The sequence below is a fragment of the Lissotriton helveticus genome, chromosome 9, assembly GCF_964261635.1.
Source record: "Lissotriton helveticus chromosome 9, aLisHel1.1, whole genome shotgun sequence".
Taxonomy (NCBI): domain Eukaryota; kingdom Metazoa; phylum Chordata; class Amphibia; order Caudata; family Salamandridae; genus Lissotriton; species Lissotriton helveticus.
In genome coordinates this window covers 936,396,530-936,413,077 of record NC_136070.1, presented here as the reverse complement: position 1 = coordinate 936,413,077, position 16,548 = coordinate 936,396,530, and the positions used below count along the sequence as shown (strand labels likewise).

The 16,548-nt window shown below is 42.9% G+C and overlaps 1 protein-coding gene across 2 annotated transcripts in view; it reads right to left on the bottom strand.

The window, feature by feature from the left end:
* Window positions 1-16,548, bottom strand: part of ACY1 (aminoacylase 1) — a 197,418-nt gene that overhangs the window by 78,475 nt on the left and 102,395 nt on the right. For both annotated transcript variants that reach the window (XM_078661166.1, XM_078661167.1), the window contains 2 exons: window positions 13,528-13,622; window positions 12,060-12,136 (listed from right to left, as the gene is read on the bottom strand). In XM_078661166.1, the coding sequence (XP_078517292.1) occupies window positions 12,060-12,136; window positions 13,528-13,622 (172 nt within the window). The remainder of the gene's footprint in view (window positions 1-12,059; window positions 12,137-13,527; window positions 13,623-16,548) is intronic.

The window sequence follows — 16,548 nt, the reverse complement described above, 5'->3', positions numbered from 1 at the left end:
CATGTTTCCCTTCTGTTAGGGTACCAGTGGAAGTTCCATTGTGTGCGCCATCCTGAAGCAGCCGGTCTCGTAGAGAGACATAATCAAACTCTGAAAGTCCGTATTGCTAAGACATGTAAAGAGAAAGGTGTAGACTGGCTAGTTGCCCTGCCAGTTGCTTTATTCTTCATGAGGATGGTTGCACATTCCAGATCAGGTCTGTCCCCTTATGAGGTCGTATTCGGCCGCCCCCCAAACATGTGGGGTACACCTAGACCCCGCAGTATCACAGATGTTTCCAGTAATATGTTGACAGATTACCTAGCTTCCTTGATGTCTGCCCTACACTCTTGTCGTTCGCAGGTTGCCGCTGCATTTCCAGACAATACTGAAGTGAAACCGCATGAGGTCATTCCAGGCGACCTCGTCCTTGTAAGGAACTTTGATCGTTCAAGTCCGCTGGAGCCTCGTTGGAAGGAGCCGCGACTTGTTCTCCTGACCACCCGCACGGCCGTGAAGTTGGAGGGCCGCAAGGGGTGGGTCCATCTGTCCCACGTCAAGAAGTTCCATGGACTCCGAGAAAAAACATTTTCTAAGAACATTTCTAAAGACTGCCTGAAACCAGACACTGATCTGAATCCCGAACTGAAAGTTCCTCTGTTAGAGAAAACTCCGCAACAGGAGTATAAGTTAAAGCTTCGGTCTAGTAAAATAAGTCAGCCAGTTTAATTGTCTAAGTCCCTCTCGGGTGAAACGGTTAGACAGGTATCTGACATGTATGAGATAGACCCCCATAGTGAGAGAGTTAGTCAAAACTATCAAATGTATCGTTTTTCTAAGTTTCTTATTGTTTCTAAGTTTGATGGTTACCTGCACAAGTTATGCATTACATTTATGTTTTCCAATTTCGCATATAAATAAGTTTGCTAATGCTACAGTAGAGCACACATTTAGTGATCTGCCTCCTCACGAGCTATCCTATCGTCTTGCTATGCGTAATAATACATTCATCCGAATGTTACACTATTCACACCAGACCAGCAATGCCACTAATTGTTGGGTGTGTGGTCGACTCCCCCCTTTCCAGACACCGAAGGGAGTTCTGCCACTCTTTCCTTATCCGTTTTCACATAATGGTTCGTGTGGAGCATGGTCCACGTTAACGTCATCTTCAAATGATATGTCCCTTCTGAACAGAACATGTTTTCCAGACAAGCAAGGTCTCCCCCATAGAACAGGGTTAGATCTAGAAAATGAAGTTTATTATTTAGGTAATTATTCTTCGAATTTTATGGTATTGAATGTTCAGTCTGATACTACTCTAGACTTACCTGCTATTTCAATACTACCAGTCAAAGGCGAATTATGTGTCAGAAAGAATGGTTCCGCACATGTAGGACATAGTGATTGTACTACTACTGTCGAGTATAGTGACAGTGGGAAATCTATTTTCAAAGCCTCACGTCATTCTTATTTTGTTTGTGGTCAGACCGCATATGTTCGTCTGCCCCTCGATTGGGATGGAACCTGTTACATTGCCTTCCTACTGCCACCAGTTTTTCTAGCCCCATCTGATTATCACAGAAACACACATTTAGTACACGTCAGACATAGAAGGGAGATTGAGTCCCCAATTGTCGATCAAACTGAAACTGCTCTAGAACAGTATACAGATTTCAATAAAGGTTTCTTCTTCTTTATAGGACCTATCCAGAATAGTAAGTTAATACGTAGACTAACCAGAACCCTTGAAGCAGTAGTGAATGAGACTACTTCTGCTCTAGGTAACTTAACCGAAGAGCAATCTGCTATGAGATTTGTTGTGCTCCAAAATCGTCTCGTTCTTGACGTCATACTGGCCGATAGAGGAGGAGCATGTAGAGTCATCGGATCTAGTTGCTGCATTTTCATTCCTAATAACGCGCCGTCTGTTTATTCAGCTATAACCAGACTTCATAAAATTGCCCATCAGTTACACCAGAATCCAGGCACCTGGACATGGTCCGGTTGGCTCTGGGATATCATATCTGCTTGGGGATGGAAAGTATTGTCATTTCTAGGTATTGCAGTAATGATCATATTCAGTTGCTGCCTCTGTATACAATGTGGCCCTGCGATTTGCGGCATTTGTGCTACCTCTTGTATTCCTAGTCCTAAGTCCCGTTCTAAGACAATTCGAGACGAGCAAATGATGCTATATGAAATGATAGATGGTATCATGAATATTGATGTTTCCTGATGGAAACGTAGGGCACAAGGAGGGAATGTGGAAAAGTAAATTTTGCCATGTTGTATGTGCCTACGTGTTCCCCATCTTATGTTATATGTGCATGATCGATATGCATGTATCCCCTTCTGATCGATTAAAGACGCAATTATAGTTGTGTCCATCTCTAGTATGCCAGTTTCCAGTCCTTCGTGAATACAACGAATATCAGGCCTATGTAAACCTACGTTGCCACGTTTTACAGTGTGCACGTTAATTCATTGAATTGTCCCCGTTTCTAGGCCTCAAAAGGGCCCGGACTCAGATTCAGCTCCTGTCTCCTGAACCCTCTCCGAGGAGCGATACAGCCCCCACCTGTATCCCTGACCCTTAGCTTACTTTCATGCCTCGCAGTGCCCGGCTCGGCCTGGCTCTGCCTCCCAGTCTGCCAAGAGTATGTTATGATTCTAGCTATCAGTCCAGCCCTCCTTCTCTGCATTCCTAAGCTACTGAATCGCATCAATAGTTTCCGTCATGGTCTAGCCTTTATGTCTCCATGTAAGAGAAATACTGTATTAATATTCATAGAATACTCCTCGCACAAGCACTACATGTAGAATAATGCATGCACCAGTCTTAGTGTCTGTTAGCCTTTGCCCTGATAACTTTTGGATTCTATCAACATGTACTCTAAACACCAGATACTAGATATGCCTGGGTACATGTCGCTCTGACACTCCAGACTTTTAGTCTCCTCTTCTAGCGCAGAAGTCATAGCCCCCAGTCCTCCTGGTAACACGTCATTGCCAGTTTGCGCGCACCACTAGGTTAGAGGTCCCAGCTGCTCAGGTAGCCCCCTCCATGTTTCCGCCCCGTTTATGACGCTTCTGTTACGTTTACATCACATGTCTATGTATACGCCCTGTACACGCCTTCTTGTTACATCATTTTGCCCTTATCTTTCGCGACTGTTACAAACTCCGCCTACTGCTACGCCCCCTGTATTGAATGTAATGTATTTGTTTAACTATAAATATTGTGCACTGTTATTAAAAGCTACCCCAATTGCCTATTCCTGCCCCCGGCAGCTGCCATCCCATTCCCGTACAGGCTGTCCTGTTCCTGTCCTTTATGCCTGATTAAAGCCTGTCAACTTCAGCTACCTCGAATCTTGACTCTTATTTATTGAGCTACCCGTTTATTGATTATAGTCAAAAATAGAACCGGTAATTAATTATTTATTTACCACAGGTATTAGGAGAAATAAGAAGAGAGCATTTGTTTATTCGGTTATCACCTTCCACTCCTCATTATACATTTCGCCTTTCCTGTACCTTCTGTGACCCAAGTGCATCACTCTACATACCAACAATGAAAGTTTAATGTACCTGTTCTCTCTTGATAGCAACAGCAGAAGTAAGGGTATTTGTAAAAGTGCAGCCTGTGAAGGTTTCTTGGCTCTGAACCGAAGTGTTTAAGGAGGAGTTGAGTAATAGACTGAAAACAAAGGTTTTAGAGCCCTTCAAAATCTAATGTGAGAACATGGTTTGTGAAGTATTTTAGAAGTGAGTTCCAAGCTTTGGCAGCGGCGACAGACAAAACTTTGTCATCATAGCTTGAAATAAGGGATTAAAGTACCCGGAGAAAGAACTAATGGTTACTCACATCTAAGATGTCGCAGTCAGGTATGAAGATATCCTGTGATATTATTAGTGTGTCCTGATTTGAATTCACGGATCTAGGCAGATTCGTATTCAGCAGCAAAGATGGAACCATTACTCACAGCCATTTCTACATCATTAATGAATCATTTTAAAAACATAGACCACCCTATTGATTGCTGTGAAATGGCTCAAAACATCCATCACCACACCCAGATTTGATAAATTAATCACAACCTGCTGGGGTCCCATTTTTAAACCAGTTTTTAAAACCATGTATGCACTTGATTTTCCTTTTGTATCAGGATTTTTTTCTTTTTCACTACTCACCAGTAATCTTCCTGGTGGCGCAACCCTTCATCCATAGTAACTAGCTAGATACACAGAAGCACCTTTGGGATTGATTTTGCTGTCAGCCCTCTCCGATTACCTAATGCAGCTTGATTGATAAGACTTCTTTGGTGCCTTCAAGATACTATATTACGTCTTACTCAAGACCTACTCCGTACAGTATTTAAAGTATCATTATGATTTAGGGTATCGCCTTTCATGTTGTATGGGTTTCATCCTACTCGGTGCCCATTATGACTAAAGGATCTGAACATGCTCTTGCTCTGGGATACGGTTTAGAAACAAAATATCACCAGACTCAACTGCTTTTTGGTTTGGACCTTAAGGATGCTTGGCCGTACAAAAGAGTACAACAAAGTGATGGATGTAATGCTTGAATTAATCAGCTACTGGTAATTACTCCGGCCGCATCCCAGTCCAAAGCTATTTTACATACCATACCAGAATGCTCTAATGCTACACAACTGCCCATGCACACATCACTACAGGTCCGTCAGTTAATGACCCTCCCGCTGCCAGAGTCTGTAACTGCCCATGTCTCTTCCTACTGACCACAAGGTGAGCAAGCTCACAAGCTTCAGCTTCTTTCACTGAATTAGCGAGCTCAGTAATAGGCTTATCGCACACCAGCTGCAGGACGATTTTACATACTGCATCTATCATCATGAAATGTTGAAGATTCCTTGATCTGGCTCCATTACTTCAATAATATAGGGAGATCTAGGAGGTTTGTTCAGTGTGTTTCTGCAACTGTATCCCTTTTTAAAGTAACTGCATATCAAATGTCGTGCACTCCACACTCTACATACTCATATAATTCAGGATCATCCATGCATCCCATTATCGCCGCACTTCGCTTCTACAAAGTTTATATGCTGAGCATTTCGCTCATAAATATGAATGTTATTTTCGGTACGGTTGAGCAGACAGAGTAGAAAATATTACGATGATACCTATTACTACATCAACTATATGTTTTAATTATCAATTGGTACTATAATAGCTTTAATTGACAAGGTTTATAATTTGCAATGTTGTCTATTTTTTGTATCAAAGATTCAAAATTACTTTATTCGGTTAAAAAAGCAAGATAACCATGAAAGTAGCATGACAAATACAGTTTACAAGAGGTGAAGTAAGCTTATTTTAAGAACACAGAAAGAAAAAATCAAAATATAATTCATATATACAATAAAAAACGATCAGTCCGTTTGAATTGATTTACGGCACTTAAAAACCAGTTTTAAAAATTCTGCAATTGAAGCAACCATAAAAACAGTTTCCATTTTCTGGCATTCTGTAAACGCTAGGCGGCATCTATATACATTTAGATCCTTGAGGATAGGGATGATAAGATTCTTTCGAGGAAGAGTATAAAATTTACAAAAAAATAATATGTGTATATCTGATTGATGGGATACTTCATCGCATGGACAAAGACATAAATCCTTCGACCAACAATTCATCAAGGGGAACGATAGTGTCCTAAAAACAATATTCAGTCTAAAACGGGTCAAAAGGTAACGTTCATGGTTAGGCATATACAATGAGAGATATGGCTGCAATTTTTCTCCACATAGAATGTCCTGGTGGGCAGAAACAGTCTTTTTCCTCACCTCTTCCATATATCTCATTTCCTTGAGGTGCGCCATACATAGATTTTTCAAATCCCTTCTAGATATATATTCCATGGATTGAGGGTCCTCAAAGTATTGGGGACAATTTATTTTCCCAAGAAATTCTTTGACGAAGCCTATCCATTTAAAATTGCTAATATTGTCCAAAACCATGATGTCCTTTAAAATGGCCCGATTGACAGCACATTCCTCTTTTGTCCAGACCCTATGCCAAAGAAGGACTGGCTGAATTTTAATAGTGTCTGTAATATAAGGTATACCCAATTCAACATGGCATATCATCGTTGCAGTACTTTGGGGTACGGACAGAACGTGACATAAGAACTTGTTTTCCATAGTTTGAATCACACTAACATTTGAATACCCCCATAATCCAGCACCATAAGTGGCTACAGATATACAGGTTGCGTTATACACAGTTAAAATCTCCTTTATGGGTTTTTTTCCTATTTTTTTCATAAAGCATTTTAGGGCCATAATAGTTTTAGAGAATAGCAGAGACCTCGCATGAATTGCTGTAGTCCAAGAGCCACCTTCATGGAACAGTATCCCTAGATACGGGAAGGTAGGGGTCCTTTCTAAGGGATTAGTATTTATAAAGATTGGCTTCAAATGCTTGCTTGTTCTGGACCCACAGAACATAGATAAAGTTTTAGAACAATTAATTTTCAAATCTAAACCAAGCATAAAGGTGTTAAAGGCTGTCACCAAAGTTTGTAAAGCCATTGGTGTGCGTGCCATCAGAACGGCATCATCGGCGTACATTAATGCCGGGACAGGCCTACCTCTCACCATAGGCATGTCTCGGCCCTCCTGCACGAGATGCTTCTCCATTCCATTTATGTATAACAAAAATAAAAAGGGGGCTAAAACGCACCCTTGGCGCACACCCCGGCCAATCCCAAATTGTCTGCTACATTCACCACTATTTCCGTATCTTACACTAGCAGTGGCCCCAGAATAAAGCTCTCTCAGAAAACATATAATGGCATTGTCTACCCCCAACTCGGCCATAATTGACCATAGTTTGGTGTGTGACACACAGTCAAAGGCTGATGTTAAATCAACAAAAGTGAGGTATAGACGTTGTTTTTTAACCTTTATATATTTTTGTTGCAAGGTGAAGAGATTTAAACCTTGCTCTATGGTCCCCAGACCCTTTTGGAACCCAAATTGGAAATCACTTAGCACCCCATTATCCTCAGCCCAGCTCTGTAGTTTTGCTAAAATCACTCTCCCCAAAATTTTTATAGAGGAGTCCAGTAAGGAAATTGGCCTATAGCAAGTGCAACTAAGCCTGTCCCCTTTCTTAAAAATTGGGACTATTACCGATGTAAACCAGGTAGGAATTGGGCTATTTACCAAGGCGGCATTAAAAAGTTGAACCAGCAGTGGCCCCCATAGTTCAATGTTAGCTTTATAGAGGTCAGCTGGTATGCCGTCTGGCCCTGCTGCCTTGCCCCCCTTAGTCGCCTTCAAACTGGCTATAACTTCTGGAAGGGTTATAGTCAAGGTACTGGTAGTAACTAACCTTGACAACCCCGCATCCTGACCTATGTCAGGAATTGGTTCCACAGCCTTATAAAGGGAAGAAAAATGATCCACCCACTCATCTTCTGTGATAGCGATTTCTAGGCGTGCTTTTTGTTCATATAAGAGGGGGGTATTAATAACCCTCCAGAAAGCTGTCGGATCATTTGATTTTGAGGCAGCGCATAGATTATCCCAGGCCTCCCTTTTTATCGAGGCCTTCCTATCCTTCAGGGCAAAGTTATAGTCCTTTCTAGCAATTCTAATTGAGATTACGTCCCGTGGTCTTTTATGAATTGCAAGTCTAAGCTTTGTTAAGGCTCGATTGCAGTTCCTATCGAACCATTTCCTATTGGACTTTAAGAAGTTTTTCCTTACAACCCACAAAGCTTCCTTAATTGTACTAGAGATGGTATTAAAATGGGTTATTATATCACCGTGCTCTGCGTATTCGTCTAAACAAACCAAGAAACTACTCATGCATTTCCTCAATATTTTGTACAGAAAGTCATCCGGGACCAATCTGCTCCATTTAAGGTTATAACCATTTTGAGCACCCAACCTCACATCCTGGACCATTTGGTCCGGACCTTCTCTAGTATCAGCTGCAACAAATAAGTTCTCCATTTTTAATACCTGTGGCAGGTGATCACTCAGTGGTAAATCCATGACATTTGCTTTGATCAATCTACTCGCAGAGCTAAGTGTACATAAATTAAAATCAATAGTAGATGAGGCACCCCGCCCCACAAATGTTGGAGCAAATGGCGTTGTATAGTGTGCTAGCTCATTAGAAAACCCAAAATTGAAATTAAAAATCATCTCATTTAATGAGTCGCCTAGTAGGGTGTGTTCAAAATGCGTCAGGTTTACATCTTGTTCCAGCATTAGGCCACAGATACCCTTTTGGCCCTTTTTGCAGAGAGTACAATTAAAATCACCCCCCCATAATAACATAACTTCAGCCCTCTTGCTCTTATCGAGTTCGTGTTGCATTTCTGTAGTTAATGTGTCTAGTACATCCTTAATCATGCTATCTGGACAATTATTATAAAAATTAAGAAGGACCATCTTTGGACCCTTCCTTGTGTAGATTACTATTTTTTGGTAATAGCTGGATCCAGGGGAGAAGGAGATTTTATCGTATACTAGGAGATTAGATATATATACAATCAACCCCCCCTTAGGTCTCCCATGAATACTACCCACCGCCGGGGTGAAGTATGTTTTATAGCCATTAAGATGTATCGGGGTGATAGCCCAAGTTTCTTGGAGGGCTAATATTCCCACGTCGGTAATGGCCTCATCCCAGGTTGGATTAGTGATCTTTTGTTTTAACCCAGCCACGTTCCAAAAAAGCACCTTACAGTAATCTTTTTCAGTAGGTGAAATATCTACACTGTCCCCTAGTCTAGTGACCAGGTCCCCATGTAATGACTGATCCCCCACCTGTATTTCTAAGGTTTCCTCAGACCCTAGACAGCTTATAGGACCCAAGCCCAAAGCGTTGTGTGGCAACAAGTCATCTTCCTTAGTCTCGGGGAGTCAATCCACTCCTTCTAGGCAATCATACCGGTTGTAACACGGGAAGAATGAAGGGAATTGCGGGATGCCTGTGCACCCTAAATCATAACCTTGAGGACAAGGGTAAGGGGGCCTCCCTTTATATTTCACCGTGTTCCAACCATCTTCATGCCTCCCAGACCACTGTATGTTGTGGTGGTTATTGTCAAAAGCCTGACCACTATTACCACCATGGTATCGTTTGTCCCTGGTCCAGCTCCATTTATTGTCCGGTTGTTCACCCTCAGGGTAAAAATAGGATAATGACCTAGCCACAATAGACAAACCATAATTTCTTGGGGGCCTCGATGTAATGAATTTGGCGGTGCGGGGATTCTCGAATGTTATCACCACGCAATCACCGTGTATCCTTTTTTTATTGTTATTATTATAGCCCACCCAAGGAGCCCTTTCAACCATGAGGATATTGCTTTTAAAGGCTGGTGGCAAGGGGTAGTTATCGTTTAGCCAATGTATTGTTTTATTTATAAGTCCCCCATTATTTTCATATGAATCATTATCAGGTTGTGGGACTCCAGTAAGGACCACCACGTATGGAAATGCTTCCGGTGGTAGATGTATATTTCTACGTGTCTCCCTTTTTCCAGCATTAGTTTTATCCTTGGGAGTTTGCCTGGGTGACGCTACTTTGTTAACTGTGGTTGGATTTTTGGGTATAGGTGTAGATTTTGGAAGTGGATTATTGGTGGGTTTTGGAGGTGGATTGATGGTGGGTTTTGATGGTAAATTGATCGTGGCATCACTTTTAGCAACTGTGGGTGGTCTATTCGTATTTGGCTTTTGTTGTGGAGCTTTATTGTTCACATTAAAGCTAGGGGCACTAATATCTTTATGGATGTTAGTCAATATTCTTTCCAGACTTCGTAGCCTTACCTCAATAGGTTCTAAAAGAGTTTTTAGCATAGCAAAGATATTATTATTAGCCATGCTTAGGCTACTACAGTCCTCTCCCCCTCCCGCTTGGTTCTCAACTACCCCACTTTGGTCCAAAATTCCCTCCAAACTGCTATCCAGTATAGTTTCATCTGGCAGGCTTATTGTTATACCCGTGCTTACCCGAGGTCCCCCTACGGTGTCATTAATATTACTGGCAGCATCTAAGTTAGTATTCTCATTCGGCAATGTTTGATCCAACTGAATTGGGTCATGGATTTTGATAGTCTGGGGTTTATTACCTTTTCGAGTGGTCGTCTTAGTGGGCTTTTGTTTAGGGATTGCCCCCTCCTTCCTCCCCCTTTCAATTAGGGTACTATCTAATGTATCATTTTCTATTGCCTCAGGGCCATTTTCCAGCAGCAAGGAAAGATCTGGGGTTGCCTCCAGACCTTCCTGTGAGGCTGATAAATCAGAACCCTGCTCCTTGTGTACCATTACTAGTGTTTTTGGAGCGGATACATTTTTGGGTGTGCAAACTTGAGCAATATGGCCCAGAGATGAACGTTTTGCCATGGCTAAGTCTTGGGACACCCTTCTGTCCATCAGTATGATCCCTTCATCGATAAGGGCGTTCGTACGTACTATAAAGTCATCTAGGGTACCGGTTAATTTCTTTGCCCCAGCGGCTGCCCTGCTTCTGGTCTCTGGGTGATTCATAGCGAGTCACACAAATGACCCACTATACAACAGGAAAGAATTATGAACAAAGACCAGTCCCTGTTTCAATACAACAGGTTCTCAGATATTCACACTAATATATGGCACCAACTTATTATTTTTTTAGCCAACTTACAGTTTTGCAGTCTCGATGTCCTTTGGCTATTTACAAACGGGCAGGGTATCTGGCCCAGGCCAGGCTCCTCGGGCCTCTGAGGGCCTAAGAGGGCCCGCCCTTTGCCCGGGCTTAGCCCCGGGCGTCCCGCTCGCGTCCCGCGACGCGGGTCTCCTCCTCCCTTTAACGGGCTGTCGGTGCGCCCTGCGCCCTGCTGGCGCGTTCCGCGTCACTCCGTCGCGCCGCCGCGATGCCTGCCGGGAGTTGTGGTTCTCCCGGAGCGGCGGCGCGGTTTGCTGTGCCCGGTGTGACTCTCGGCGGTGGGCGGCTTCCTTCGGTGAGGCTGCTGGCGTGGTGTGACTCTCGGCGGTGGCGGCAGGTAAGTGAAAGCGGTTCCCCCCGCTTTGCCGGTCTCCTCCTCCCTTTAACGGGCTGTCGGTGCGCCCTGCGCCCTGCTGGCGCGTTCCGCGTCACTCCGTCGCGCCGCCGCGATGCCTGCCGGGAGTTGTGGTTCTCCCGGAGCGGCGGCGCGGTTTGCTGTGCCCGGTGTGACTCTCGGCGGTGGGCGGCTTCCTTCGGTGAGGCTGCTGGCGTGGTGTGACTCTCGGCGGTGGCGGCAGGTAAGTGAAAGCGGTTCCCCCCGCTTTGCCGGTCTCCTCCTCCCTTTAACGGGCTGTCGGTGCGCCCTGCGCCCTGCTGGCGCGTTCCGCGTCACTCCGTCGCGCCGCCGCGATGCCTGCCGGGAGTTGTGGTTCTCCCGGAGCGGCGGCGCGGTTTGCTGTGCCCGGTGTGACTCTCGGCGGTGGGCGGCTTCCTTCGGTGAGGCTGCTGGCGTGGTGTGACTCTCGGCGGTGGCGGCAGGTAAGTGAAAGCGGTTCCCCGCTTTCAAATTTTTTGTATCATGAAAAAGCCTAATTTGATTCTGTTAACATAGAAAAAGGTACATAGATTTAAACAAGTGTTACAAAGATTCAAAAGGTTAGGACTCTTCATTTGACCATCTAGCTTTAAAAAACAAAGTATATTTTCTAAGAAGGTTTTTTTCCATTAGCTCGGTGTACATAGCTTGGTCTTTTTCTTTAAATAAGTTCCAGCACAGTTTCTCTAGATTTGTATTGTTTACTTTAATAATTAACACAAAAGATAAAAATAAAACATTTTTACCACAACGCTCACTAAAACGCTTGACACAGCAAGCATGGCTGATCATTTCTATTGGGGTTTAATTATTAAAACAAGGACCCTAAAGTACAAAATAAGGAGCAACATGACATAGCTTTTAATGATTTTTTTAAGTTTAAAATGATCTTAAATTCTATAAAGAAGTTCGGATGATTTTAACTTGTGCTGCTATTCTGAGTTTTGGGGTGTAGAGTATTACTAATACTTTCATAATGAGTTACCTGGGACGACCGTTATGTGCAATGTCCGAGGAAATCTCTTCCCTTCAGCTTTTAGCTTCCGAATGGCTTCAATATACCTTAAAGACAGGACGAAGAGAGACAATCAGCAAAGAAAAGAGAGAATAGATAAACAGAGAATGGAAGACTGCAAAAATTTGAAAAAAATAGAGAAAACTACTTATAAACAAACACTCACCACGATGGGACACATGTAAAGCCCTAAATACTAAATTGCACACTCCCCTCTCAAAGATGGCTGCTGCTGAAAGCACCAAGCACAGAGCTCTGCAAAGGAAATAATTTGCTGCCTCCATTTTAAAAATGCACAAAGAAACACTGGCATGTGAATGTAAATAATGCTTGAATAAGTAGTATGAGAATATTATATGAATTAATTTAGAGCAATTAATAGTAATAAATAAAAATAACTTTTAGGGACTGTTAATGTTTAATGGTTGTATGCATAGGTGGATTTATTCTTTAGAATTTGTGAGAAGTAGCTATAGCAGAAAAATATCTGTAAATGGAAACTCCAGTGCACCACTGATTGACAGTAACCTATTTCCTTCTCAGTGCCCGTGCTTATCTCCATACTTTTTACGGATTGCCTCTGACAAATTAAATCTAGCAGCAGCTGCCAGCAGGCTATAGGTTTCAGGAAATGAAGCCGACAAACAGGCCAAAGGAATTGAGAACTCATAGTGGTGGCCCTCAAGTCTCACACGGGCATCACATATGTAGAATGCTCTTCCCTGCCCTCGACCCCAGACACCAGCTCACTGCTTCAGGAGATCAGAATGCCCTGAAACATAAGGTCACTGCTGTGGAAGGCAGGGAATAAAGACATACGGGATTGGAAGTGTAACCAGGGACACACTTTATTGTCCCTCCTTAACTAGTGATCAACTTCCGGATTAGTGCCTGCAATCTATGACTCATTTCCTGTCAAGTGGCTATACATTCATATTTCCTATTTTGTGTGTGCAAATGGCACAGAAGGAAATGGTGACCTACTTGATGTGGTAATCCTCTACATGACTACTGACCTATAGTTCTCAAGTGAAAAGATCCTTTTTAACTGTAAAGGGGCTGTAAATGGCTACTAAACTCCAAGTCTATGGGGTTCGATTCTTCTTGTGCCTCTAGTCAAGTGCACGTGAGTGGGTGATTTTAGTGTGCACCAGGAATGTTCAATGTGACTGGCAACTTACTTCCAATGAGCGCCTTTATGTGACAATCACTTGTCCGCAGACTTTAATTTAGGACTGGCCTTATGACCACAGTTCAGACCATGTTCTTTTAAATGGGCATTCTCTTTCGGTCATTTTAGTAGTAACCCACTTTCTGTCTGGCCAATTCAAACATCAAGATATTTTCCTGCATTGCTGGAATGTTACCATATAATAACCATTCGATGTCTGGGTCTGGTAAGGCGACATATTTCCTGCACTAAATGATTCGGACTTACTGGATGGTGACACACTTCATATCCTGAGCACCACGGGCGTAGATGTTGCCATTTTCGTCCTTGTGGGCGGCAAACGGAGGAGTATTCCAGTGGTCCTGCAAAAAGCAAATCAACAAGTTACAGGAGACTTTGCAGGTCCAAAATAATGAGTCCAGATTGCTTAAGCTTCATAGTCTAGTCCCACGGAGAGATCTGGAGGGGGTGGAGGGGTTTTCCAAGTAAATAAAATGGTATTTTTGCCACAATTAATTAATGCGGACTTATTTATTGTACACTTAAAAAGTAACAATATACTTTATGTGAACGTTAAAAAGCAAAATGAAGTAATAACACTATTCAAATACCACGGCATGGCAAAACACAAGCTCTTTGTACACAAGCATTTGTAAAAAGAGAGCCTACACGACTAGAAAACTACTCTAAGAACTTAAGTGAAAAGATGTTTACACTCTGACAATCAGGAGTACCTGCACCTCCATGTTTGGATACAAACCCTATGGCAAAATAGGCAAACAGGCTCAGGAGATCTTGGACAGCACAGCTTGCTGTGGCATTCATAATGACACATACACTGATCGAACTCATTGCAGAACACTGTACACAACACCCACCGTGTATTTCTCTCTGAAGCAAAGCAGTGCAACATATCGACTTGAAAAAGCAAGAGCCCTCCATTCCAGGACCAATGGGATATACAAGCTAATGTTCTCAATCTAAACAACCCAGCGCCTCATTATAGAGGGTGTATCAGCAGGCAAAGCACATTCATGTGGAAGTAGAAATTATCAAAATAAGCAATGTTAAAATTGTGTTTCAATAGTAGCATTTATTTGGGCTTCCATGGGAGGCTTATAGTCTATAAAGAGATCAAATTATGTACAAGAGTTATTCAGTCATACCACTGAAGCCTCATTCGAGACTCTAGGATCAAAGTGAATTGAGATTCAACCAGTCCCCACCTCCCCCCCCCACCTAAAGTAAAAGTGTCCAGAGCAGTCACAAGGTGAGAAAGAGTACGGATTATTTCTTGAGGTTAATATAGGAAAAGATGCAGATCTGAGTCTCATGAGACAATATCAGACCCTGCAGTTATGTTCAGATCTGGCCTTTACTCCGAGAGTGCACTGAGCGAAACCAAATTTGGTGCCCCCTCCCATTCGTCCTCTTTAGTGGCTTATGTGTTGGAACAAATGGAAGGACAACGGTGAAAGGGAAGCCATGAGAAAAATAACAGTCAAACTGTAGTGACTTGCAACAAAAACCTCCAGAAACAGCTTTTGAATTCGCCCCTTTTGCATAGCTAAAGGTAGGCTTTTATGTTCAGGAACTTGAGCTTGCACACAACTGACTTCTCCACATTGTGGCCCACCCCTCTACATTCTTCATGTTCGCTCACACTCCCTTACTTGTCTTTTCATAGTGGAATTCTTCCTTATGAGGTGTGAGCCTAGCCAGAGAGCGACAGAGAACTACACAAAGTAGCAAGAGGAGATTCCCTTTGATCTCTATAGGACCGGAGAAGGAAGTAGAATGGTTGATGCAATGCAGGGTGTGCCTACATTTTCTCTGGTTCTTTCATACTTCAAAAGATCCCAAATGCCAAATGAGGAGGCATGTGCTCAAAACACCTGCCTTCCCACAGCTTTCCTTAGTTTTCAAGAGTTCCAAGGGAGGTGGCAAGGCTGCAGGAACCTTCCTGACTAAGCATCATGGAATGCTTCTTGTTCTACTTTCACACATGCAGTCATTCACGCTTTCCTTCCTATATTTTGTACATGTGCTCACAAACTAATTGGAGAGTAGACCTAGTAAGGCCACACAGTGAGGGTCTAAATGGACATGGCACTTTACCTGTGGTGGGGTACACGTGATTAAAGTAAACCCAACTTTAGGCAGCAGCAATTTTCCATTTCTGAAGCCTCACTAAAAACAGCTCTGTCAGAGACAGTATTTTATACAATAATACATTGTCGGTTCCGGCTCAGGATTAGGATTAGATGGCGTTCTTGTCATTCTCAGTTTCTTGTTTGTTTTGGTGGCTTTTCTTCCTATTCTGCATTTGCCCCTCCCGTATAGCGTAACTTGTATACCCTAACGTTAGACTGGCTAGTGTGTAGCTGATGTTATGGAACTACTTTTTCTGGGGGGTTTTGGGGTTTAAATTTCATTACATGTTTAGCACTCTATCAGAGTGCATTTCTTGTTTTCAGAGTGCACAAGCGCCCTTTACTGTGTACTCCTGACTTACTATGTCTCTCCCCTCCCACCATCCTCCCAGTGCTCCTCAGCAATGCCAGATGGCTGCAATAGGGATGTTCTCCTTACCCTGTCTCTCCCCTTCCACTGTTCCAGTGCTTCTCTGCGGCTCCCCAGGCACCAGATAGCGTCCTTGGTAATGCCCACTAGACTATAGAGTGCTGCCCGTCTTCATGATGCTGGCGATATTGGCTGTACCAGTGCTGGCGACTAGCTATGTTAAATACTCCAATGTTCTATACTTCCTAGTTGGCAACCAAATTGCATTGTCACAGCAAGGCACATGACACAGGTACCAACGCAAAGTATGTTTCACCACGCAAAGCGGCGGCCATCTTTAAATATAGAAAGCAATTTCTTTTGCTTTTTATTGAATTAAAATGGCCACTCGGGCCATGGCTATGTCAATCACGCTCTACCTTAACATTGGCAAAGCAGAACCAATTTGCTTTGCCTATGCTTAGTAGTGAAGCTTTTACCTTTTTTGCTTAGGACAGAAAAAGGGAAACTTCAAGATTAAATAAGACTTCTGAAAAAAGACTTCGGCTTAGGAGATACTATAAGGCAAATTTTATGTAAGTGGGCATAGTGCACTTGTCTATAAATTAAAAAAATTGCAGAAGAACATGGAGTATCCCGACAAGTTACATGGGTTACTCAGATTTTTGGAACAATTTCCTAAAAAGGAAGAGAGCTCATTTTATTACAGAGTTACTAAAGCAGCATTTTTATTTATTCCACCATATTGTATAGAGATGTGTGTAT